At 41.4% G+C, this 24,868-nt stretch overlaps 2 protein-coding genes and 1 long non-coding RNA gene across 8 annotated transcripts in view; 2 read left to right on the top strand and 1 right to left on the bottom strand.

Moving 5' to 3' along the window:
- The window catches only part of PLEK (pleckstrin), a 47,353-nt gene extending 36,365 nt beyond the window's left edge, over window positions 1-10,988 (top strand). For all 6 annotated transcript variants that reach the window (XM_084515020.1, XM_084515019.1, XM_084515022.1 and 3 more), the window contains exons 5-11: window positions 2,428-2,609; window positions 4,023-4,114; window positions 4,413-4,597; window positions 6,067-6,171; window positions 7,562-7,645; window positions 8,891-8,960; window positions 9,841-10,988. In XM_084515020.1, coding sequence (XP_084371146.1) covers window positions 2,428-2,609; window positions 4,023-4,114; window positions 4,413-4,597; window positions 6,067-6,171; window positions 7,562-7,645; window positions 8,891-8,960; window positions 9,841-9,980 — 858 coding nt within the window. In that variant the 3' untranslated portion in view covers window positions 9,981-10,988. The remainder of the gene's footprint in view (window positions 1-2,427; window positions 2,610-4,022; window positions 4,115-4,412; window positions 4,598-6,066; window positions 6,172-7,561; window positions 7,646-8,890; window positions 8,961-9,840) is intronic.
- Window positions 10,989-11,169: 181 nt separating this feature from the next.
- LOC311434712 lies at window positions 11,170-24,699 on the top strand. The gene is made up of 2 exons (XR_014691658.1): window positions 11,170-14,305; window positions 24,034-24,699. It is a non-coding gene; the product is annotated as an uncharacterized lncRNA (long non-coding RNA).
- Window positions 22,321-24,822, bottom strand: FBXO48 (F-box protein 48). The gene is made up of 3 exons (XM_084515034.1): window positions 24,733-24,822; window positions 24,076-24,412; window positions 22,321-22,671 (listed from the first exon to the last, which is right to left on the bottom strand). The coding sequence occupies exons 2-3, from the start codon at window positions 24,376-24,378 to the stop codon at window positions 22,510-22,512; spliced, it is 465 nt and encodes a 154-aa protein (XP_084371160.1). The 5' UTR covers window positions 24,379-24,412; window positions 24,733-24,822; the 3' UTR covers window positions 22,321-22,509.
- Between the last annotated feature and the right edge of the window lie 46 nt (window positions 24,823-24,868).

Here is a 24,868-nt window from a genome sequence, read left to right as displayed (position 1 = left end):
GGCACCCAAAATGTCTTTTAATAAGGAAGATCTGCTGCAGAGTCTGAAGTCAGCAGAAGTGATACGAACAACTTCAGCAGGTGTTGGAGCGGATCCTCCTTGGGTCAGTGGGATGTTTCTGCAAGCCCAGAGACCAGCAGCCCTGGAGACACTTTGAAACCTTGTACTGTTCAGACAGCCAAAACTGCAACATGCTTATCTGTACAAGCAATACTGTCGCTGGGATTGTTCTAAAAAGCGGTTACTGCCCAAAATGATTCATTTATTGCATGTATTCCTTGAAAATACAGAGTTTTTATTGTTGTATCTTAAATCTTACAGCTGTATTTTACAGCTGAATGCAAAGCCTCTGCATTGCATACTATGTTCTAGTTGGTTACATGCTAAAACGTATGGTTCTGCTTCTTGTGTGAATTATTCTGTTTTGCAGTGGTTTGTGTACATTCATATCGACCTAAAACTAAACTTTCATTTCTAGTAAGACTTCTGTAGGGTAAGAAGTGGGATAATTCTCATTAGGTCAATTTTAAGTCCAGTCTTTCTCACTTAGTCCTTGCCCCAAATTGGACCCATCAAGCTGTGAGCAGACTTTTGTATTCATCTGATTTTACTTTGGCTTGTTGAATTGGAAAGTGTCTCTGCCTCGAGGCCTGTCTGAAACCTCACGGCATATCATCAGCACACTTGGTTTATTAAATCAACTGCAAAAAGCAGATGTTGAGGGAAAAGGAAGCAACCTTGGATTTGTTAAAGAGATACACAGTCACAGCCTCTTGTGAACAGGATATATTTGAAGATTTTATTGTAAAATATAGTCACCACTGTTCACTGTTGTTGATCTATTTCATCACTACTTAATCTGATGTTAATTCTGCTGCCTTTCTTCTTTTTCGCTTTTCCCTTGGCTTTCCTCTGGATAGTGTTATCATGTATGGTTGCTCGTAGTAGGATTCATTTTATACAATAGAATCATAGAATCGTTAGGGTTGGAAGAGACCTCCAAGATCACCTGGTCCAACCATCCCCCTACTACCAATGTCACCCACTAAACTGTGTCCCTAAGCACCACATCCAACCTTTCCTTGAACACCCCTAGGGACGGTGTTCTCTTAATTTCGCTAAATTGTTGGTGTTTAGTTCAAGTTAATGTTCTAATTTTCTCAAAAATACAAACAGAAACATCTCCAGAAAGAAGACTGGTCAGTTCTAGGATTGGAGACTTAACCTTTCCAACAACTTCAGAGGAAGCCTGGTTGTCTAGCCTAGTGGCCTAGGTATCTGAAAACTGGAGTTAAGAGAAGACTCGGAAAGGCCTTTCTCCTCATACTAGAAATAAAAACTCTAACTTTTCACTGAGATTTTGAGTATCCGGTGCTTTGTGATTTCGAAATCTCTTTCATAGAACTCACTGGGACTTCTGCATGGTTTCAGGGCATCAGGATATTTTCTATTTACCAGCCTGGTAGATAGATATTTGGGATGTTCAGAACCATGCCATTTACAAAAGCAGGCTTCAGTAGACTTTGGTGTTTCGATGTCAATATTTTAGATTCACTGCTAAACTGCCCTTTTTAGTTAGATGCCCACTGGGTCTATATATTCTAGTACAACCAGAAACCTGGTTTGTTCCACAACCAGTGGAACAAATAATGGTTCCACTTATGGGGAACTACATTTTTAGAGGAAATGGAAGCCCTCTTGACTGAGTACTTAGATCTGTATTTTCCATCTAAAAGATCACTGGATGAAAATGAGATCAAGCAGTCTAAATTATTTTTCTTCTTCAGGTTGGTGCTGTCTTTTTCTGCCTAGACCTACCATAAAAGATCTGTTCTTACTTTTGGGGTCTTGGGGAATACAGGCTTTCCACTGTGATCCATTTAGAAAAGCAGTGATCATAAGGTGTACGTAAGGGTCAGATGTTTCATCTACCTACCAAGCCCTTAAAAGACTGCAAATGTGTTCAGTTACTCTACAGTGTGACTGTGTCCTTTTCTTCCTGTGTGAGTCAGTACCTGAGCAGCATGATGCAGTCTGTTTGTTTTAACGTTGCTGTTCTCCTCAAACTGAGGACATCTCTAAATATATTAAGACAAGTTTATGCCCACTGTAAGCCTGCAGGGACCGGGCATTTCAGTCTTTCAGCTGTTTTGAACTTCCCAAATCACCAGTTATAGCAGTGCCACTCACTTTTGCTGAATCAGGAATGCTCACTGGGAAGTAACTAAAGGAGTTAGTTACCTGCTCTGCGTGTCCATGTTTTTCTTCAGAGTATTTTTATTCAGCTGGCTCTAAAGCACTTTCTGTAGCCCTTAGGCACAGGTAGGCGGTATGCCATGGTGATACCAAGTTAATCATATCCAACCAGCTACACCAAAGTAACATTAAAAAAAAACATTTTAATCCTTTTTATGTTTATCCTTTCAGTTTGTCTTCAAGCTCACTGCAGCCAAGCAGCAGGACCACTTTTTTCAAGCTGCCTACCTGGAAGAGAGAGATGCTTGGGTACGGGATATCAAGAAAGCAATTCAGTGCATAGATGGAGGCCAAAGGTTTGCCAGAAAATCCACAAGAAAATCTATCAGACTGCCTGAAACAATCAACCTGAGGTTTGTTCTTGTAGCTCTGCACCCATGTTTACTTCCATCAGCACCCAGTGTGGCATATGCACAACCTTGGTGTGGAAGAGCTATAACCATTTCTGCTACCTAGCTAGCTTCCCTTGGAGTCCTTTCTGTGTAACTGTTTTAAAGCATGCAGCATGGTCGAAATGAGCTAGTGGTTAGAGCTCATTAGATCATTTTAATACATTGACTTTCATCAAAGCACGTGTATTTGTCAAAGGATTCTACTTATGAGGAATCTTCTGAGCACACTGCAGCGCAAAAGGAGACCCCAGCCAAAGCGTGATTCTTTCAGCAGAGGCACTTTTGTACAGTATAGAATTTACTTTAGAAATAGGGTGAGGCATTGGAACAGGCTGCCCAGGGAAGTGGTGGAGTCACCATCCCTGGAAGTCTTCAAAAGACGTTTAGATGTAGAGCTTAGGGATATGGTTTAGTGGGGACTGCTAGCGTTAGGTCAGAGGTTGGACTCGATGATCTTGAGGTCTCTTCCAACCTAGAAATTCTGTGATTCTGTGATTTGTTTGCTCTGCAGGCAGATGCTATTGTTAGCAATAGTTTTTGGATGGTGATGAGAGTGGTGCCTGCCAGAGGTCTTGGAACTGGCAAAGGGAGAAGAAGAGATAAAGAGCACATACAGAAAGCCATCTGCTTGTCAGTACTTTAAAAATAAATAAATAAATAAATAAATAAGGACACTGTGACTTTTGTCTTAGCACAGTAAATACCAAGGTACAAGTGAGCCCGTTGTGCTTCTTAAAGCACTGTGTAACACTGCGCAAGACCAAGATCCAACTAAATCTGTCTTCAGTGGCTTCAGCAGCGGGATCACCCTGACTGAATAATGAACCAAAGGATTTAGCTTGTGACATTTAGTGTTCGTCCTTCTTGTCATTTCAGAGCCCCAAGGGCAATTAGTTTTGAGCAAGTGAAAAGCAAGGGGGAAAAAGGAAGTCAGACCAGGAGTCACTGAAGTTACTCAGGGCCTCTGAGAGCATGCAGGTTTTGGGGATGTCACAGTGTTTTTGCTCTGCTGAGGACCTTTAGGAGAACATAGCAAAGCACCAGGGCTGTGAAGCTCTGCAGAGGAGCCTCAGCAGTGGGTGTTCCTCTGTTCACACTGCAGTCATCACAAGTTGGTACAGTCTTAAAATAGAGGTGTGGTGAGCCCTTTGTGCAGTTACTCTTCTGTTCCTACAGTTATGATAGCGAGGTGGTGAGGTCTCTGTGCTTTGCACAGTAAACTTTTCAGGAGACCAAACTAAGTCATACTGTAGGTCTATAAAGATTGCTATGCTCATAAAATATGAAGACCCTGTGAAAGAGAATGGTATTACTGTACCAGTTGGCTAAAGCTTTTTATTTGCTAACAGTTTCTGTGGTTCTTTTTATGCACAGTGCTTTGTACCTCTCAATGAAAGATCCTGAAAAGGGAATAAAGGAGTTGAAACTGGAAAAAGATAAGAAAGTATTCAATCACTGCTTTACAGGTAAGAAGCTCTTGTTCCTCTTTTCCACTTAATAAAAAGAGCAGAGAGCTAAGAGTCTCAAGATAGATCAAAGCAGCTCTAAGCTCTGTAGAGCACAGAGAAGTTTTAGGAAAAAACCTGGCAGAGGTCATCTTGACCAACAGGAGAGATGCTAAAAGGATGAAGCTTAAGAAAGTGTTCAGATATTGCCAAGTTAAGCAAGAGGAGGAGGAAATTAAGCCAGTGCCAGCAAGTATTTTTAGGTTTCTGCCTGTCTGGCTTGGGTTGTGGCTGATAATGTTTATTTCCTTGTAACCAGGCACTTCTGTGATTGACTGGCTGGTGTCTAGCAACTCCATCCGAAATCGCAAAGAAGGCCTCATGCTCGCCTCTTCCCTCTTGAGTGAAGGCTACCTACAGCCTGCAGGAGATACATCCAAGGCCGCAGCTGAGGGACTCTCAGACACCCCCTTCTTAGATCTCAGCGATGCCTATTACTACTTTGTGAGTGTTGTATTCTGGTTTTCCTTTGTCCCAGACTTGCAGATACTCTGTTCTTCTCAGGTTTGAGTTGGGATTCTTAAGTCCTGGAGGGAAAGAGTGTACAGAACTAGAGATCTATGTTACTTGTCTTTATGTGACACTCAGAATACACTGTCTCACTTTCACATCTGTAACCAAGACAGTTCTTCTGGCACTCTGAACTGAGTGCAGAGATTTTCTTAACTTGGGCATTATTCCCAGTAATTTCGGCAGTGACGAGGACTTAGCCACCAGTTCCCCTGATGATTCAGTGGAATGGAAGAGAGTAATTCATCATCATGGGGCTTCTCAGAGTGGCTCAAGCTGGAAACACGTTTTTGTGCACTGAGCTGGCAGATCTGACTCAGCACAGGCATGCACACACACACAGAGCTTGCCTGTGAGCAAAAAAGCAAGAGATGTTTTATTTTTTTAAAAGCTACCTGATAACACCTGTCCTGGGTAGCTTACCCAACCTTTTCAAATTTTTTCATATTCTGTGGATGGATTTGTAGAACTTGTAATACCACAATCACAGCCAAACATTTTAAAAAATGTTTGGTTTATGAAATGATGCTAACGAAGGGTCTTCTTACTGTTAAGTAGAATGGCCTTAAATATTACAGTTTTGTTTATACTTACCATATCGAATCACTCCATGGAAAAAAATGAATCTCCCATTACTTCATTTGTTTTCCTAGAACACCTCTGTGGTAGGAAGACTTTACCTGTGCAGAAATGGAAGCACAGACAGTGCTGGTGAAGGCAGCCATGTGGCCATCACAGTTCCTTGCTACTAGGGACACTTCTTTTGATACCTCATGTGTAATTTGCTTGCTTTCAGCTTGCTTTTAGTTTGATTCAGTATCAATGTGGTGTGAGGAGGTTGTAGCAGGTCAGTGTCTGATTTGGTGTCAGGTAAACAGTAAACACAAAAGCTTACTACATGCAATACGTGTGGTTATTCATACCTTTATTCATACCATTTGAGCAGTGTAAGGCTTCAGTAACCAGCATCACAATTTATCTGGTGTGGAGAAGATGGCCTAGATGAGAGTTTCCTCTTCTTCTCAAACTTCAGGTGGTTGTGATGGATGTAGGGAAAGGAAGGTTATATTGGGTTGGGGAATGGACAGCCTGGGGGTATTGGCAGTGCCAACATTGCTTCATACGGCTTCATAGGAACTGAGGTAGATGTAGATCCTCCAGCTGTCTTCAGATGCCCTAAGACCTGGTCTAGTCCTATCTCATACTGAAATGGCGACTTGGTGAGGTCCTCAACTTTACAGGATGGTTTTCCAGTAGAAAAGGTGATTTAAAAAAAAAAATGTATTTTTTTTGGTAACAGAAACAGGGTGAAAGGATGCCAAAGAGAAGCCAGATTTGTACATATATACATATAAACAGGCACCATTTGTGTAACTTCTGAATTTTCTCTTGTGGTCATGCAGCCAGACAGTGGTTTTTACTGCGAGGGGAATTCTAGTGACGATGATGTGGTCCTGAAAGAAGAATTCAGAGGCTTAGTAGTCAAACAAGGATGTTTACTGAAACAGGTCAGTATTGCACACCTTCTGTTTTCTCACTGGGATGATGATCAATAAATAACAAATTACTCTTCTATACCTAAAAGTTTTAAAGAAGAGAGAAAAATTAGCTTATGCCATGTCTGCATTTGACAGGTTTAATCTTTGTCATTCCTCCTTTTTACTCAATTAACCCATTTTGTAGCATGGCAGCAGGGCTTTTGTCCAGAGTTGCATGGTTTATTTTCTTAGTACAGAACAAGACAGCTTAGTGTTTTAATTAAATATGAGAGTGCTAAAGCAAGAGATGTGACAAGCAGGAGGTGTTTTAGCAAGGATATCTGCTTAAACTACACAAACTGGACGTTTGGTGCCATGAAGGAAACCAGAAAATATCTGTTGGGACCATAAGTACTTTCTGGTGGTACTCACTTGTATTTCTCTTGTTCAACCACATTACTCAAAAGCAACGGAAGAAACTGGATGTGAGTCTTTCTGCTAACGTTTACCCTGTCACATCCACCTCTGTCTAGTTAGTAGGAACTTCTTGCAAACAGCAGTAGTTAATTGAGAAACTAATATTTTGAAATACTGAGAGGAAATGATTCACAACAGTCTCCAGCAGTTAATCTGGATTTGGTCACCTTCAGTAAACTATGGATCACTGCTTGAGAGTGTCACCATTTCTGCAGATAATGCGTGTTCTCAAGACTGCAGCAAAAGATGGGGAAAACCTAGATCTGCTGGGAAGTGCTGTTACCCCAGTTACTTTGTGAATGCTGTAAAATGAGTAAGAAGGTTTCATCTTCCCTGGTCACAGGGTTTGATTTCCTGGGATGTCTCCCAGGCTGTTCTCCCTGCAACTTCTATGATTTCTCATCAGGCTCAGGCTATGAATTGCAGGATGGTTGTTTGCATTGGAGGGGAAATTTCCTGTCTTCTAGGAAGAAAGGGGAGGACTAGATGACCTGGATGTAGTCCATGAGAGCTTAGAGTCCATGTGTCCAGTACGAGTCTGTGAGACTGTGGGCTGGCCCAGACTGAGCTCTCCCAGAGCTCCCAGGATGAGATCTCCCAGAGCTTGAAAGCTCTTAAACAACACTGATTGGAGTTGGTGGACTATAAGCCAGGCTGACTTCTTAATGTGATTTGGATGCCTATACCACTTGGAGCTAAATCTATTTGCTGTCTTTCTGCTTGGTCTACACCTGTGTGAGAGGCCCTGCAAAGGCTGGGTGCCTCAGAACAGCATTGCTGGAAGGCAGCAAACTGGCAGGGAAGCTTCCTAAGCCAGCCAGCGAGGGGTACTGTGGAGAAAGGTTAGGGTCTGAACCCTTCCTGCAGGATATATTGCAGCCATGTTTTGTGGCATTTAAACCTTGTTCTGACATCTCATGTGAATTTATTTTAATTTTTCTAGGGACATCGAAGGAAAAACTGGAAAGTGAGGAAGTTTGTTTTAAGAGAGGACCCTGCATATCTTCACTACTATGATCCTGCTGGAGTAAGATAGATTTGTTCAACTTTGGTTTATTTCCCTGTTTATTTGGTGGGTTTTGTTTTGGGTTGTTTTATTTTTTTTTATTTTTTATTTTTTAAGGCTGCATTCTTCTAGAAATATAAGTGGAGTATTTGCTTGGGGATGTGTGATGGAAAAGGTCAAGCAGGATAGTGGAGCTGCTTGCGCTCACACTATCTGGCTGCCTTCTGGAAAAGCAGAGGGAAGGATGGTTTCTGGGGCTGGCATGTGACATTCAGACCTGGGAACAGGCAGCGCTGAACTGTGCTCTCACCTATTCTTTGTGATTAATTAGAATTAATGTGTGGTCCCATTTGATTAAAGTGGATGAGGTTAAAAGAGCAAATCAAGGCTATGCCATCATTTTGCAGTTTGTAATCAAGGTGTTTTCTGTGTCAGACTGAAACATGGCATTTTGTTTCTCATGTAATTCTTATGGGTCAAGGCCAGTTCTGAGAAAGGAAGGGGCATCACCGTAGACAAAACCTGACCCACAAAAGCTAGTGTCCAGATGGATTCAGCCCACAATATTTATTTATTTTGTCCAGCACTGTAGCAGGGGCAGAGCTATTGTTGTGGGTTCAGGTTCTCTAGGCTGTGCCTGTCCTGCTTGGCAGAAGCTGCCTAGATGCACTGGAGAATCAATGCTGAGTTTGACCTCTGTTTCCAGCATCTTTCCCACTCCTGGCTTCTTGTCCCACAAGGCTGAAGTGTGTCAGCTCATAGGAACTGCTGGTTTCAGGCTTATGTCAACAAAAATGCTTCTTCACCCAATCTTTAGCTATTGCAATACTTCTTCCTGAAGTGTAGAAGAAGGCAAATCTGTAAATAAATGTATATCTGCTCCTGCTGCTTGTTTTTTAATAAACAAACAATGACAACAAAATCTTATAAAGATCTCTTCTTTATAACTAACCTGCTTTTCACTGTAACATCAAAGGAAAGCCTATCGCTGGCAAAAGGTTTATTATTTTTTTCCACACCTTTGCTCAGAGCATGGTAAATAATCTGCAGATCCTGAATTCCAAATTCTGAATCATTTCCTATTTATTTGCAGATTTGCACACCTCCTACCTTCCATATCAGACAGACTGAGGATACCCTGGTTTTCTCATTTGACATACAAAGTCACCAAATGTTTTTGTTTTCATTCTGGAGTTTTAGTCTGATATTCACATGTGAAAAGTTTCAGATGAGTTGTATTTCATTCGGATTTCTTATCTTCCCCAGGGAGAAGATCCTCTCGGAGCAATTCACTTGAGGGGCTGCGTGGTGACAGCAGTGGAAGATATGCCAGACTGTAAGGAACCTTACTGAAAAGAGTTATAGGTTTTGTGTTACAAGTTTTTGCTGCGTTCTTTAAATCTGCCTGAAACCACAAGTGGTTTTTTTTTTTATTCAAAAACAATTTGCAATGATGCAGTAATTCTTCTAATTACTAGGCTCTCTTAATTACTGGAGGAGGGTACTGTGATAAAGGTAGCAAGTGGGAATCTTGTTTGTCAGCTGTTCAGACTTGTCAAAATGATGACATGGTGTCCCTATGTTAGGATAACTGGCCTTAGACAAAATAAGCTGAGTTCTCATTTTAATTCATGAATTTCATGTGGAAGCTTTACCTTACAAATGGTTGTGCCAACGACTTGTTACTCTACATGTTCTGTTCCCTCCCAAAGCTAGAACTTGTGGGAACAGCAATGGTTAAGCGTTGCTGCAAGGAACCAGAAGCATTTGTTCAATGCATACTCTGCCCCACAGGAGAGGCAGGCTATCATCAACAGCCAGAAAGTCTGTTGTCATCTCAATGCCTGTGTAGGCTGTGCTACCATCTATGAAAAGTGCCAGAGATTTCTGACATGACTTAAATCTCTTGTTTTTGTACCTGGAAAAGCACTGGAGGGCTTGGGTAATGAAAGCTCTCTGCAGAGCTGCAGATTTTTCCATGGTTGGGTATCAGTTGAACAGGGACTCCTGAAAGTGAAATGTGCAGAACTCGTAGATTTTTTCTCTCCAAGACAGTGACAGATCTCATGGATCCTATCTTGCAAATGGTTTCCAAAGGCATGATCAGGCACAGCTGCAGAAAGGAAGGGAGTCTCTTTACAGGATGCAAAGGAAGAAACATTTTACATACAGGAGTTTATTCTCTCATAGCTGACTTCCTTATTTCTTCCCTGTAGCCAAGAAGTGTGATGTTGAAAACAACCTGTTTGAAATCATCACAGCAAATGATGTCCACTATTACTTGCAAGCAGCTTCGTCCACAGAGCGTACAGAGTGGATCAAAGCAATTCAGGCAGTTTCTAGGACTGGGAAATGAAGATGATCCACCAGCCAGAAGACAGACAACTGAAATGAATCACTCCAAACAAAGCAGGAATTTTAACATTTCACTGAGAAAGCTGTATCATCCAGAAAGGCCTCCTAAGGCTTGTGGGTTGGGGCGGGAGGGAGGGATGGGTAGTAAGCTTCAGTTCTATCGTGGGCACTAACAAGCTAACACTTTCCACTTCTGTTATGGTAATATCTCTACTAAATTACAGCATAGAACATGTCACATTAGTGTGTGCTTCTTGTAAGAATTAGTCTACCTTGGGAAGGTTATGCCTTATGCCTTTCCCTGCTGCCACTGCAGACAGCAAGAATTTCACCATTACCAGGGGACAGAATCATGTTGCTGACTGCACGGAACTCAACTAGTCACCTATAATTCAGCCTGTGTTGTGTTTCAGTATCTTCTAATAATTCAAAGGCTTCTTCAGACAAACTTTACACTTGCTTCTTTACCAGCCAGTAGTTTTTCTACTGCCATGTTCTCCCATCCAAGTAATATAAAATAGGTTTGAGGAAAGAAATTTACTAATTTGAAAACCTGAACCAAACCTTGATAATCCTTTAGTGTTAAGGAAAGGGAGAATGCAGACAATTATGGAAAAAAACATGTGGAAAGCACTTACAAATCTCTTGTGGTATTTCAAACATGAAGCAATCTGTCTTCCATATCCACTTGATTTTGACCCTTGCTAAATTTCTCCATAAGACCCTGCTCCAGGACCATTGTTTTTCTTCATCTAGGTCTCCAAAACAGTTGCTAGGGCGTCATCTACTGCTGATATGACCTGTATTTGAATTCAGAGTCTTGCAGGAGAAGGGAAAGGATCTATGCATTACTTGAACTACCAAGTGAACTTCCAACAGAGGTGGTGCTGTTTAGGGTTTTTCTTTTTTAACCTAGAGCAATATATTCAATGCTTGGCTCTGTGCCTGAGTTATGTAAAAGAAACCTTATTATTTTTGTAACTGAAATAAATGTTATAATTTGATGGTATCAGGTTACCTGAGCAATCTTTTTATTTTTTGTCTTACTGTATGCATCAAACTTCGAAGTCTTTAAGCAAGAGCTGGAAGTCAAAGTAATACCAGATTCTGCATGTAGCCTGTTCCTGTTGCAGAAGGATGTTCTGTGTGCAAGTAAACTTCACAACCTCAAAATTTTAAATAAGGTACCTTATCCTTAAGACTTCTTATTCAGATATCTTTAAAAATAAATGTGGAACTAAAGCTTACCTTCAATTCTGTTTCATTATACCCTTATATGCATGTATATGCATATAATAAGCAAGGAATAAGAAGCCAGGAGCTGCTGTCATTTCAGCCTAGGGTATTCTAATTGGTGTTCAAGAAGAAACTCTCTCTGGTTCGCTGAAGCTGTAGTGTTACACAATGTTTTTGGTTATTTTAGTTATGTAGTATGAATATATTTTGCTGTAGCTGGACTGTGTCTTGGTCTGCTGGACCAGCCTGGCGATACAAGCCTGTTGGGGTCTGGAGCTTAGGTTCAACATGAAACTATGATTTTGGTGATCTACTTCATGCATTTGGGTCAATATAATTATTAACACAATGGAAAGCTATAAATACAGTGACAGACCACTATGTGGACTTAAAAGTAATTCAGGATAAATGCATTTTCTTTTTTTTTGTTTTGTTTTTAATTGTGAGGAGAAAGGATATGAATGTATCATCTTCTAATTCACAAAGGCAGTAAAAACAGTTCATACAGAGCAGGTCTAAAGAGATGTGAGCCTAATATGTCTGAAGATCCTTTGCTTATTATCCTCAAACATTATATTAATGCAACTGCCTCTCCCTCTTGCCTGAGGAACTCCCTGTGGGTATGTTCATGTCATGGAGATGTAGTTGGACATTGGTCTCACATACCTGCGGAAGAACAGGTGCCTCTTTTCTGCACCCCAGCACAGAGTTCCTCTGACACTTCTGAAACTCCATAGGTATCAGCTAGTGCAGAGTGATGAGATTTGGACCTCAGAGGATTTCACCAGCCCCAAAGGTCTTGGGTCTTAAATTAGGCTCATAGCTCAGGTGCCCTTTGTACTGTTTCTCCCTCACTTGAACCCCAATTTCTTTGTTTATGGAGACAACAGACAGTTTGGCCTTTATTATTTATTTTTTTAACCACAAAGTGCTTGGAATTTCAGGATTTGCAGGCCTTGGCATATCTATGACCTCAGTGGTAGAGCACAGTGAACACTGGCAATTGTCCATTATCCTAAATGAAACATGAATTTTGCTCAAGAAGCTTCTTGTCCTTGGGGTTGAATCTGGGTAGGTCTCCTGTAAGCGTGGTAGAGCACCCCGTGCACTTCCTTGAATTACCTCAGGTAAATGATCAGATCCTGTTCTTTAATAAGCTGAGTTTCGCCTCAGAAATAACAAAGAAAATGCAGTCCCACTGAGGCAGCAGGCTGGCACAGACAGCATCCTCACGTCCATTTAGGACATCAGAGGAAATGGGCTTCTAGCAGGCATTTCCTGTGTCTCACGCAGGCTGACAGGATCACTGAAGCCTGGTCTGTCGTTCTGAGGAAGGAAGCCTCATGGCGCAGATACACTGTTTGCTCAGCCCTGCTTTCTTGATAATTGCTTTGTGGTTGCTGCTCATTTTTGCTTCAGAGCTCACTAACGCAAAAATACCCTACAGCACAGGAAAATGAAAAATAGAAACTCACCCAACTTAGCAAACAAGGGGTGTAACTGTCTATTTAAAAAAAAATAAAAAAATTTTACTAGTATTATACCTTGTCACTTTTCTCTGGACCCAGTTAAGGGTACAATTGCCCACTTACTAGTGGTGTTTTCTCTGGTAGGCAATGGTAATCAGTGTATTTGTGGAAGAGCTCTGGTGTTTGCACCAGTCTATGCCAGTAAGTTCTCTCAATATGGACCCTCAGGTGGTTCTTCTTAACATACATCATGAGGATTTAAAGCTTTCTTTCTTTCTTGGAGAAGGATTGGAAATTTATGTTTGATGCTACCCTACTCTCATTTCCTTTCCATAAATGCTTTTATTTGCCTGACACTGGTACTATAAATGACTCCAGACTGTTCTTTCTTTAAATCAAGTTCTCACAAGTCTTCACGTGAATAATGAGCTTCATGTTCCAGGATGAATGTGTTCTGGTGCATCCTCAAAACAGTCACAACAAGGAAAAAAAAGTACATTTCAGCAGGGCCCAGCCTTTTTTTGGTTGAGGCACCTCACTGATAAGCTTTTCACAAGGAATGAATTGGAGACAGGTGTTAATATGGAGCTAGTTTTCAAAGATGCTCCATTTTCAAACTCATGGCAGTGCTTTTGAAAATCAAAGGAGGTCTCTCAATGCCACCAGTAGCTGGACCTTAAGAATTGTGTGTGATATGACTAGAATTGTCACAACCCTTGAACGGAATAAAGTCATTCAGCAGACAGCCACTGGAGTTGCAACAAGGTGACAAAGGCTACTCAAATAGATGTCTGTGAGGAAAAAGGAAGATCAGTTTTATGCCGGTACGATTTCCAGAGATACCAAATAGGTCTTGTCCAAGGGAATTAAATGTTAAAAAGCAACTACAAGTATATAGATTATGAGGCCAGTCCAGTCACTCCGGAGATGTGGAAGGAAAGAGGCATATACTGAATGCTTGCACTAGAGAAGAGAGAGCAGGCCTAGCACAAGGAAATAATAACTGCAAGAGAAAAAAAAAAAAGAGTAGGCCTTCATGTTCCATGCTTCCTCCATCTGTTTTCACCTTCTATTTAATCATACTTCCACACATGCAGCAAATATTCTTTCAACACCAGTTCCTTTTCTCACTTTTGACATGAATTACTCTTGTGTTGTAGACTAATGGACAGCAAGAAAAAAGAACCAACCAAACGTACAAAAACATTGTGGAGAAGGACTATATTTATAGCCTTCAATTACTATAAGACATGTCTGATATCATCTACAAGAAAGATCCTCTTTTGCTAGTCCTTGACTTGCCATAGTTTTCCCTTCCCTGGAATGCTGAACAAGTGGTTACTACAGCCAGGTTTTCAGGGATATTTATTAATTATGCATCCAAAAAAACATATGTAAACACAAACCTCCTTATTCCGTGGTTTAATAGAAAACTTTTGCATACACTGAAAAAATAATATCCCTAAGGACTGCAACAGCCTAAGAATCATTCAGCCACAGGTGTTGCTTCTTCCCATAATCTGATAACCTCCCACCCCAGGTGGAAGTAGTTCTGTTTTCATGTGTATATAGCAGTGGATTTCAAGAGCTTTTTGCTTTTTCTGTGACTTTCTCTTGACGGGTAAGATTAGTATTATTTTGTTGATAAATGTTGTTAATCTTGTGGTGGTTTTTTTTGCAGTGTATTGTCTTTGCTTCTACATGAAAGAATGAAAATGTGTTTCTAGATGTGTAATTGTTGTTTGTTTATGAGTCTTTAATGTAAGTTTGTTCATAAGGAAGAGGAAAAAACAGTGAAGGCTTCTGAGGTATAATTTAGCACGTACTATCAAGTTTTTCTTCTAGATGAGGTTTGTATTTGTGGTTATGGTACAAATAATGCTTTAGTGTAGTAATACCGTTTGTGTTTTTGGTTTTAGATCTTGTTTTATTACAAATGCTAAATAACAGTTTTTTTTTTGTTTGTTTGTTTTTTACTAACTTGTTCTCAAATGCTTTAGAAGGTCATAGAGGTTATTTTAAGTTTAAGGAACTTGCTGTACAGGGGTCTGGGTAACTGTTGTCCTTTGTAACATGCCTCTATTTCTTCTGAGTTTTAGGCTTGAATGATAACAAAGTTCCTTAGATGTCCTTTTTAGCGAGGGTCAAAAAACTTGTACTGTTGTTATGTTGTTGTTCTTCTTCCTTTTAAACTGTAAAAGAAAATAGGAGTGAAGCATGAAAAACAAAAAGAGTAGATAACAGTCCTATGCTGGCTTTTGCAGTCAGTATTTCTGTAAATGCCTTCAGTTTGCATTTCAAAAAGTGTAGATATTTTGCTTGTGAACTGTTGTGGTCTTGTTGCTCTATAGAGGTTTGATTGTACTCGGTATGAACTTCTGTGCACAGTAGAAAGCTTGAAGCTGGGCTTCTAATTTTCCTCTCCTGTTTGGGTTTCCTACTGCCTGAGAAGGGGATACGTGCTGTAGTTTTTTCTTCTCACCAAACAGCCTCTCTTTTTGGAGTTAGGGGTTTGGTAGTTTTAGCAGTCTGAGAAAGCTGTGTTGAATTTGTCCTAGGTTAAATAAAAGAGGAATATGTATGTGCTCTTACGTGTTAGCAATATGCTGCAATATTCTTCTCCATTTCTTTTCAAAAGCTATGATAAAAGAAAAAGCTTCTGTTTTGAAGGACTGCTTCTAGATTATATAAGTAATCAATTACATACTTATATTACTTAAGCTGTATGCTGAGCATTTCTTAATTAAGTGCCAGATATTCTCCCTTCAGCAGCAGGACATGGAGTGGAAAACTGTTCTGCTTTTTGTGGACTGATGTTGATAATGAATAAAGCTGCTTTCTCCACTACCCAGCAGCATGGTTGCTGAGTATCTAGCTGCTATCCTTCTGGTTTTACTAGTGTGACAATGTGGAGCACAAAGATGACTTAAAAAGCAAGCAATAGGGGTAGGATCGGTGTTCTGAATGCTAATGTGCTGGTGCCTTCCCAGATTTCTTCGCCTTACAGCCACATGTGGCTCAGCTGCTCAAGGAGAGCCTCTCTGTGTTGTGGAGCCCTTGTAATGCTCCCACCTGGCCTCAGGAGTTGGTGGATTGGTGCCTGAAAGAGAACATCTCTTGCCACCTCTTCAGAAACATTCACTGGTGAAGAGGAAAATACCTTCAGCAGGAGAATGAGGCTTACTCCTGGTTGATGTGCAAAAAGAATTTGAAAGGGAGCCAACACACAACTATCTGTATCTGTCAGGCTTTTTTGTTGTTGTATGGGATGGTGAAGTGTGAATCTGAGGCGTGAAGATAATTTGAATGTGGTTACTTCATGACCCTTTGGAGCTATATGTTATTTTAGGAACTGCTTTATGGTTTAAAATAGTGGATTGGTAACCTGCAGGCCAAGTAAACAGAAAACACCCTTGAAAATCTTTGGCTGAAGACAAGGTTCTTTTCTTGTTGATTGTTGGACTTCTTGAAATAAAAGTTCTGACTTGGCATTAGAATAAGTATTTTTCCTGGATTGGAACATAGAACTTCCTGCTTTGTGTTTAGAAATGGAACTGTGGCTTTCCCCGCGGTGTATCTGGCTCTGGTAGGCTTCTGACTTTTTTTCCATTCTGTTTGGGAGAGTAACAGTGTATGAAGGCTGAGTGGAGAAAGACACTTCTCATGCTTCAGCTGGCTTCCATTTTAAGTGAAGTAGCGTTTAGTAAAACTCTTCCCCTTCCCTACATACTCTGCCTCTAAGATGGTAACACAATTTCCCTCTTGTTTTTTATCCCATTACAAGATGACTGAGAATGTGGGAGGGAAAACAATCAAAGGTAAATGCTGATGAAACTGATAGTTTTTGATAACAGTTGAAAGAGAGAGAACTTATTATTTTTTTTTTTATTTGCCTTCTGTGTGTTTTTCACCAAAATCTTCAATACACTGGAATTAAAGGAGAAGGGGAGAAAGAACTGGAGGTCATATAGTTTAATAATAACAAAAAAATCCTAAACTTGGTGCCCCAGTCTTTTCCTATTCCCAAACCCAGATATTAAAAGAACATAAAGAACTTAAGAGTATTACTGTTAGCCTCTTTATCAAGCCTACAAGAATGACCTATTACAGACTACTGGAGAATCCACTATACATATCATACATATCAGTGCATAATCAGCTTTTTCATACCTCCTTCTACATAACAAGGAGAAGCTTGAAAATTCTTTGAGCACCCAGCAAGGTAAGAAAATCATCAGTTTTGTCCTCCAGTGCTTCTGCTACGTGTTAACGGAGGTGTTCTGCCCTCAACTACTTAAACTGATGGATCTCTCTAGATGCATTTTATGTGATTGTAAAAGTACAATAACACACACACGTATGAAATTTTTGAATAATATGAACCATTGTCATTATCAGATATTTAACACTTACGCAGCTTTCTGATTAATAGAAGGAAATACTTCATTTTTCTGTTATACCAGTGGTAAAATAAAGTAATGCCTTTCTTCAAAATTAATCTTGTCATTTAAGGAAGGATTTTTTTTTTTTCCAGTTACATATACTGTTTCCCCTTTCTCCTCTTTCTTAGTTATTTTGAACTAAACTTCCTAGTCTAAAAGGGGCTAAGAGTTTGTGGCGATGAAACAGAGTAAAATTCAGATACCTAAACATAAATGTCTAGTGGTATTTTTAGATGTCCTACAATAAATCACCACATGGTCTTTAGTCACCCCTCTAGAAGAACAGAAATTTCCTCTATCTCCTCACGTCTGCTTACATTACGTAGATGTTTGGTTGCTTCATGGGTCTCAAGTGGCATAGTCTCCCTTATTTAAGCATTTGAGTAAGTCCTGGCATGACTATCTCTTAAGTGCATGTGTTGGTAGCAGATTTGCACAGTAACTATAATTTTAATGAGCAGTGTAACTGCTCATCTGTAATGTCTACAGAATGGTGGTCTTTAAGAATAAAGGTGCATTATGGAAGCTGATTAGTTTGGTCAAAACTCAATATGAAACTTGACAGTACAGCTGATAACAGCAATATGCCACAAATGGCTATGTGTAGTATCTCAGGAAATGTTGTCATTGGATCTTCCTAGCTAACTTGTGTAGTGCTCTTTTTTCTTTAGCATTATCATAGCTTCCACTATTTTTCTATTTTAAAAAGTTCCTCAAACGAGCAGATGAACAAAGTTTCTGTGGGAGTACTGTCACACTTTTTTTTTTTTTTTTAGCATTATCTTACGTAGCTGATATGTTTTTACTTTTCTCAGCTTTTTTTCCCCCCTTTTTTTTAGGGTTAAAAGCTTAAGGTGGCTGTTTTGTTTGTTTTTTGTTTGTTTGTTTGCTGTTTTCCCTCTGTTTCCAAGTTGTTCCATGTATACCTTCAATTCAGGTTTCCACTTGAGTCTTCCAACAAGTAGCTGATAACATCCTTTGGTTTTCTGAATTTGGTATTCTGAGGTCGCTGAGATGTTTAAAAACAGCATTTAGTACCATGGCTAAGAGATTGTGTGGCCTGTAGTGGCAAACAGCAGTTCTTTTGGCTGCTTTTTTTTTTTTTTTTAAGAACTACACATGAAAACCAGCACATACGGTTCTAACAGTATTTTAAAATGTGGATCAAAAAAAGCTTATGTTGCACCTGATTTGCATACCCGTGCAGGCTGGTTTTTATACACGTAAACCAGCTTTGTAAATGAATGGCTGTTGAAAGTCGGTGGCAGTAAAGAACAGGACAATTCTTAGGAGTTAGAGGGGACTGCAGATAACTACTGGTATATAGAGATGCCCTCCCAGTTCTCATCTTGATACATTCCTCTGTTTTGCTGTCCCTCACCTCTCCCCTTCTCACCCTTCTACCCACAGCTATAGTTTGTGTTTTTTTTGGCTTACCAGAATAATAGAAGTGGGACTGGCCACTTACCCTGAGGCCTGAGAGAGGGGGGGGAAAAAAAAACACACCACCAAATAATTCTTATTTTTTTTTTAATGTTCCGAAGCCTCTGAGTCTCAGCTTTAAGTACAGTGGGTGATTTTGTCCAAGGTTTTTGTGGCAGACTTTGCAGTTGTTTCTCATTGTACTGCTTGTTCAGAAAAGTGTCAGGACACTCTTGAGAATCTGAAATGCTTCCATCCAAATTAACATAGGGGGTGGAAAGGCTCAGGACAGGGTCAGCTGCCTCAGTGCATAAGGTCTGTGAAAAATGTGATGAAGGCATGCTGATGGGTGGATTTAAGCTTCACTGCTCTGCCTTCAGATGGGATAACTCACTTGAGACTAACATCCCAGAGGCGAACATGATAAAGATATGAAATGCTATTGCCTGCCCATTTGGAGAAACATCTTTCCTGACAAAATTCAATTAGAAACGTTACTGGTCTAATGAAGAAAAGTCTGTGTTAATTAAACATAATGGTGCTTTCTTTTTCAATTAGTCTGAGTGTTAATGCCAGTGGCCCTAAGCCACATCCTGCACCATGATGAAATAAAGCCACACTTACGGCTCCTCCCTCTAGAAATGGAGCACTGCAGTAGTGAGTACTTGCAGAGGAGGTTCTAAAACCACAGACATTTTGGAAATACAGAAATAAAATATTTACCTCAGGTTCAGCTTTGATGCTGGGTATTTTGACATTAAGCTGCGTGCAGCAGCTGGAGACATTTTGTGCAGTGGAGAACCTGCCTTTTCATCCTAGAAACCAGCCTGGTTTGAGTTGGGTGCTGGTGCTGGGAGAGGGTGTGGTATTTGCTCTGCACACAGACTTCACGTACTCTCTCAGAAAGCCTCTTCTGAGGGAGATTGGAGGGCAGGATGATGAAAGGCAGTAAGGCCGTGTGGCTAAGAGGGTGCCTGCAGCATCCTTCTGCAGCTGAAATCTCAGAGTAGCAGGGTGGTGTGGGTATTTCAGGGAAGGTAGGTGGTGTATGCTAAAATACAACTTTCCACTTCCTCAGAAGCTATGGGTAAGAGAGCTTGGTACTGAAGCAGAAGGAAGGCTTCACCGGCCACCTCGGTGTGAGGATAGCTGGTGCGTGTCCAGGTGGCTTGTGCGGGAGTAGGCTTAGCAGGTGAGAATGCTCCCTGGGGAGGGATGCCTAAGCATTAGCACTAGTTTAGGCATTTTTGTTTGGAGCTAGGAGGGTGAAGAGGCAGGCAGGAATGACAGCTGGTGGTGTAGGAGGTGCTGCTGCTTGGAGGTAGGGATGCTGCTGGGGTGTGTTTAAAGGAAAGGGTGTGTTCAGCCACTAGTTGGGCTGAAAGCTGAGTAGGTGGTATGAGGGCAAGTAGGGGAAGACCAAAAGTGATTGAAGAAGACCAAAACAGATTAAACAAAATCTCAGGAGGGAATTAAAACCTCCCTTAAGAGGGGAGAGGAAGCAAGCTTATTTTCATGAGAACTCATGCTTAATGAAAGAAAAGCATGTGGGAGATGTTTGTGAGAAGCTCACACTACTGCTACTCCATGTTAAGATCTAGGCCTTGTCTAAGTGTGTAGCTGAGTGCTTAATGCCTAACGTGTTCAAAGAGGCATATGTTTGTCTCAGGATACCAGAACTGATAGCTGGTGTGTAGGGAAGGGGCAGGAAGGAGGTGCTGATAACTAGCTGGGAGCTGAGGAGAACGGTGAGAGACTATTGTACACTTCTGTATTACAATTAATAACTTGAAAATGTACTGTTAGCGTTATTCATAATTTATATGCACCTTTTTCATTTCTGTCTCTCTTGAAGTTGGGGACATGGTGAGCAGGGAGTAAGGCAGCATCTTCAGTGGAATTTTTTTTATAAACTGTGGTAACTAGCTGTAGTCTTAGAGCAGAATAGCTAAAAATAAAGGAAGCAGTGTTCACAGTTCATTGAACTTTGCGCTACACCCACCATACTTAGCTCCAAATTACACTTTAGCCATGGTGGTAGTGTGAACTTTGAGTGTTGCACCCATTACGGTTAATGCTGCAGTCATCCCACAAGAACAGCGTCACCTCTTTAGGCAGAAAAGAGAGAGGCTATGCATCTTATAAACCTTACAGCAGCAGTGTCCACTGCTACCTTACGTTATCCAGTCAACACCTGCCATGCAATGTTGTTGACAAGAACAGTGTCTGTTAGAATTTTTTTTTTACTGATGATTTAGAAAAGTCACTGCTTATGAATTGAAAAAGCTATTTTAATGGGGGAAATACAGGAAGCTAAGGGAAGTGGAACAGTTTTAGTCAACTCTGAATGCTCCAAAATAGAAAGGGAATCAAATAATATATTGCTCTTGGAAGCATTTTAAAACTACCAGCTTCACTTGGCTGTTCTGCTCTTCTTTTGCCTTGGTAAGGGCACCTACAAGAAACAGACTGTGAGCCTAGGCTCTTACAAGAAAGGGGGATAAAAACACTTTTTCACTAGATAGTTTGCAGTGGTTAAATAACAGTTCAAAACCATTTACAATTTCCGTGTATTTATTTTCTCACTGTTGTGTTGTCTAAGTACCACCACCATTTAAAAAATGGTATTGGATCTTAACCCAGAGGATGATGGCATTTATTTTTCCCCGAGCTGAACTGCTCTACTGCTCCATCTAGTGTTACTGGGCCCTACTAATGGAAGAGTTGGACCTTGCTTCAGTAACCCTTGCATCTAGTTTAAAGGCTGGATCTAGAGCTAGTGAACCTCGAGTTCTCAGCAGGATGCTTGTTTGTGTGTTGCCAGGAAATCTTTTGCAAAAGTCTGCAGGAGTAAACTTGTTTTTCATATTAACTAAGTTTTTTCTTAGTTAATATTCTAAGCATTCTTAGTTTAATTCTAAGTAAGAATTTTCGATATAAAATTGGACCTAGATAGGTCACTGAATTTTATAGGAATACCTAAACCAATATGGACTCTTCCACTGTTTTCTACTCTTCAGTGCAAAATGTAAGTAGGGAAAGGTGATGTGACATTTAAACCAAATTGTAATAAGCTGTTTTTGTAGGTTTTTTTTTTTTTTTTGTTATGTAATGTAATAGGCATATCTCTTCCTAGCAGCAATCTTTAATGTCAGTGACAAAAATCAGTGCTGGTAAAGCAGAGTTCGTGTGATGGGAGATCCTACTGCAGGAAAAAAAGTTTCTGAATGTTTTAACTGTGTGAGATACCCTGGCTACAATCGTAAAGTTGTCTTACTGTGTTTAAAGTGATTCTGTTTTTGTATTCCCTATCACATTGTTATATAAGTGGAAAAAAATGCGTAGCTAATGACAGCAAGGCTGGGCATTAAGTGGCTGCCTCAGTCCTACCTGTTGCTTCAATCTGTGAGTCCTAATTCAGAACTCCTACAGCTGGGCAATAGAAATGCAGTGCTGCTGAGCACCAGCGCCTCCACGTGTGCAGGCTCAGAAAAGCTCTGTGAAGGCTCTGTCCCTTGATGCAGCCTCTGGGGATGGATCAGCTGATGCTGAGGTGGCTGCCCATTCCTTTCCAATATCTGGATTTGTCCTCCCCCCAGCCTTCCTTTGTGGAATGCCATGTTGTGCTGCTGATACGATACATGGAGTGACACACTTTTTTTAAAAAAAACGTTTTTTTCCAAAAGAAGTGCAAACTGAAAGTACATTCAACATTTTCAACAATACAGCAGAATGTAAAATTTACAAACATAAAATTACAACTGAATACTTAGTCTTATTTAGAATTTACTTTTCATATCACTCAGTCTAATAAAGTGCAAATAAAAGTATCTCTTTTTCTTCAGAGCTTTCATCACATGCTTGCAAACACAACTAATTTAAATGTCAAAATATTTACAGTTTGGCTGTCCATGAGTTGTTGATGTAAGGTTCTTGAGTTGCAAGAAGCTGTACTGGCTTCTCATCTCTCTAGTTCTGCTTCCAGGATTTCTCCCCACGTGTCAACATCCATTGGATACATGCTTTTCTCTGGCAAGTTGTTTTGTGAGTGAATGTTACTGTATTTCCCACTCAGCCATTCTTGCTTTACTTTGCTTTTCCAGTAGTTTCTTAGTAATGTGATCTGATGGAAAAACAGACAGCAAAAAACTTGGAAGTAAACCAATTCAAGCTGCATTCAATATGAGTAAGTTTTACATTGGAAGAGTAGTGCCAGAAAAACGATTTGGGACATGTCTCTGGTACCTGGCTGCTAAGCCCAGAAAGCTGTACTGCTGCCAACAAGTAGACTTTGGTCTACTTCCATCTTTCTATCCTAAGTTGGGTAGAGAGTCACTTCTTGCCTCAATTCTTAGAGGGTGAAGATGATGGGGAAATGAAAACCCTAAACAGGAATTAATCTTCCTCCTTACTCTTTAAAAGAAATGGCTTTCACTTTCTCTTCCTGTTTAGATTTATGACTTTTACCTCTTGCTTGGGCTATTAGTGAAGGTTGGACTGGTTCTTCTACTCAGCCAGCCTTTTAGTGCAAGAAAATGCTAGCTCAGTGTATTTGTTGGAGGGGAATTTGTAATAGACGCAAAATAGAGAACCAGAGGGGAGCCCTTTGGAAACTGTTGTGCAGGAGAGGAAAGATAGTTGGAGGGCAACAACTCCCTGCTCAAGGCAATGAGTGTGGGAGTCCAGATTTTTTTTTTATTTTTTATTTTGCTCTTTCTCACAGATCCCCTGTTCCCCCACTTGAAAATGCCCCAGCTACATTGAGGTGGGGATCACCCTTTAGATAGCTCAGAGAAGTAGCCATTGCTTCCCTGATCTACTTCAGTTTGTAGGCTGGACTCAACAGTGGCAGATCCTTCCAGTATGTTGAGCTCCTCTTGCTTCAGAGAAGCTGTAACTAGGAGTGTGTGTGTGGGGGAGGGAGAGCTCCAAACAAACTTCACCCAGCTCCTGCTAGCTCCTTCTTTCCCGTTTTCCTACCCCAGATTCTTTTTCCCGGTTGCACATAGCTTTGCCTCAATACATTTTGAGCAATCTGCAATGTATCCGCAGGAAATCATTCTTCACAAGCAGACCTACTCCACTGAAATACAACTAGAGAACGTATACTGGCACGCAGGCTACGTGCTTTTCTCTCCCTCTGCGCCTGTGTATTAGGATTTGGGAATTCTCCCATGTTAGGGCTACTCAGACTTTCTGACGGGATGAACAGACCCCAGTGTTGAGGTTATGCACACCAGCTGGATCATCCTGCTGGGATGGGCAGCTCTGGGGCCTTGAAGAATACACAGAATAGGTTGAGTGGGCCAAGGGTGGTTCTGGGTAGCAAATAGCATAAAAGTAGGAAATGGGAAACTTATTTGTGTTTAACCAGGTTTCCAGTTGTTTGATTTCACCACTGAGCCACAGGGGTGTTACAGGGGTTCCCCAAGCATCTTGGACAAATAAGAAATACTGATTTGTTTGTTTCTATTATTAATCCCAGAGGCTTCTGAGTTGCCAGCACTGTCACTCACGTTAAATTTACCTTCCACGAGTATCCATTGCCTCGATCGCAATCGATCTCTCGCTGACAGACAGCTCGCACAGTCAAGCAGTGATTTTTCCACAAGCAGTCATTATTGTCAATGGCGTGATTCCAGCTCCTGCATGTCATCGCGGCGTTGCACAGGCTGCAGATATCGAGCTCACCAAAGATCTGCAAGCTGACCTCGGGGGGCAGAAGGGCTACGAAGTCCTCGGGGCTCTCCCTTTTCCTCTTGTCAGGAGGAAGGCTGGCCGGCTCCCCGCAAGGCAAGGGCTGCTTGTTCCTCTTGGGCGTCTTCTGCATGCTTCTGAGCCCTCGCCAACTCCAGCAGGCACACCTGATAAGGGAAGCATAACAATTACCGAGCAGCCACCGTGGAAGGGCCAATATCGCCCTGCTGCCACAACAGACACCGCCAGCCCCCCCCCGCCTCACTCCTCCAGCAGCCTCAGGCGGGCGGGCAGGGCACCAACCGACCGCTTCGGCCCGTTTCGGCCCATTTTGGCGACGGCGTCGCGCCGGGGAGGCTCCCTGAGGGCGAACCACGCAGTTTTTGCCGTTTTTTGCAGCCCTTTTTTTGCCCTTCCCGCTCTTGGCGGCGCTGAGGGGCCGCTAACGGCCGCTGCCGACCGTTACCTCCCCCCCCCCCCCCCCCACCTGTGGTCCGCGCGCCGCGGCTCCCCGGCTGTTTTCAAACACCTCCGCCATCAGCCCCTCGCCGGTGCGCTCCCTAAGCGCAGTGCGCATGCGCCAGGCCCTTTACCCCGCGAGGCATGCTGGGGGTTGTAGTTCT

The sequence above is a fragment of the Aythya ferina genome, assembly GCF_964211825.1.
Source record: "Aythya ferina genome assembly, chromosome: 3".
In the NCBI taxonomy this organism is placed as follows: domain Eukaryota; kingdom Metazoa; phylum Chordata; class Aves; order Anseriformes; family Anatidae; genus Aythya; species Aythya ferina.
The sequence above is the reverse complement of the archived record's forward strand: the minus strand, read 5'-3'. Positions and strand labels throughout refer to the sequence as shown.

Coding starts and splice junctions, on each gene's coding strand:
- FBXO48 (XM_084515034.1), bottom strand. CDS start 24,378: ATGCAGAAGACGCCCAAGAGGAACAAGCAGCCCTTGCCTTGCGGGGAG. Junction 22,672..24,075: donor GCAATGGATACTCGTGGAAG/GTAAATTTAACG, acceptor TTTTTCCATCAG/ATCACATTACTAAGAAACTA.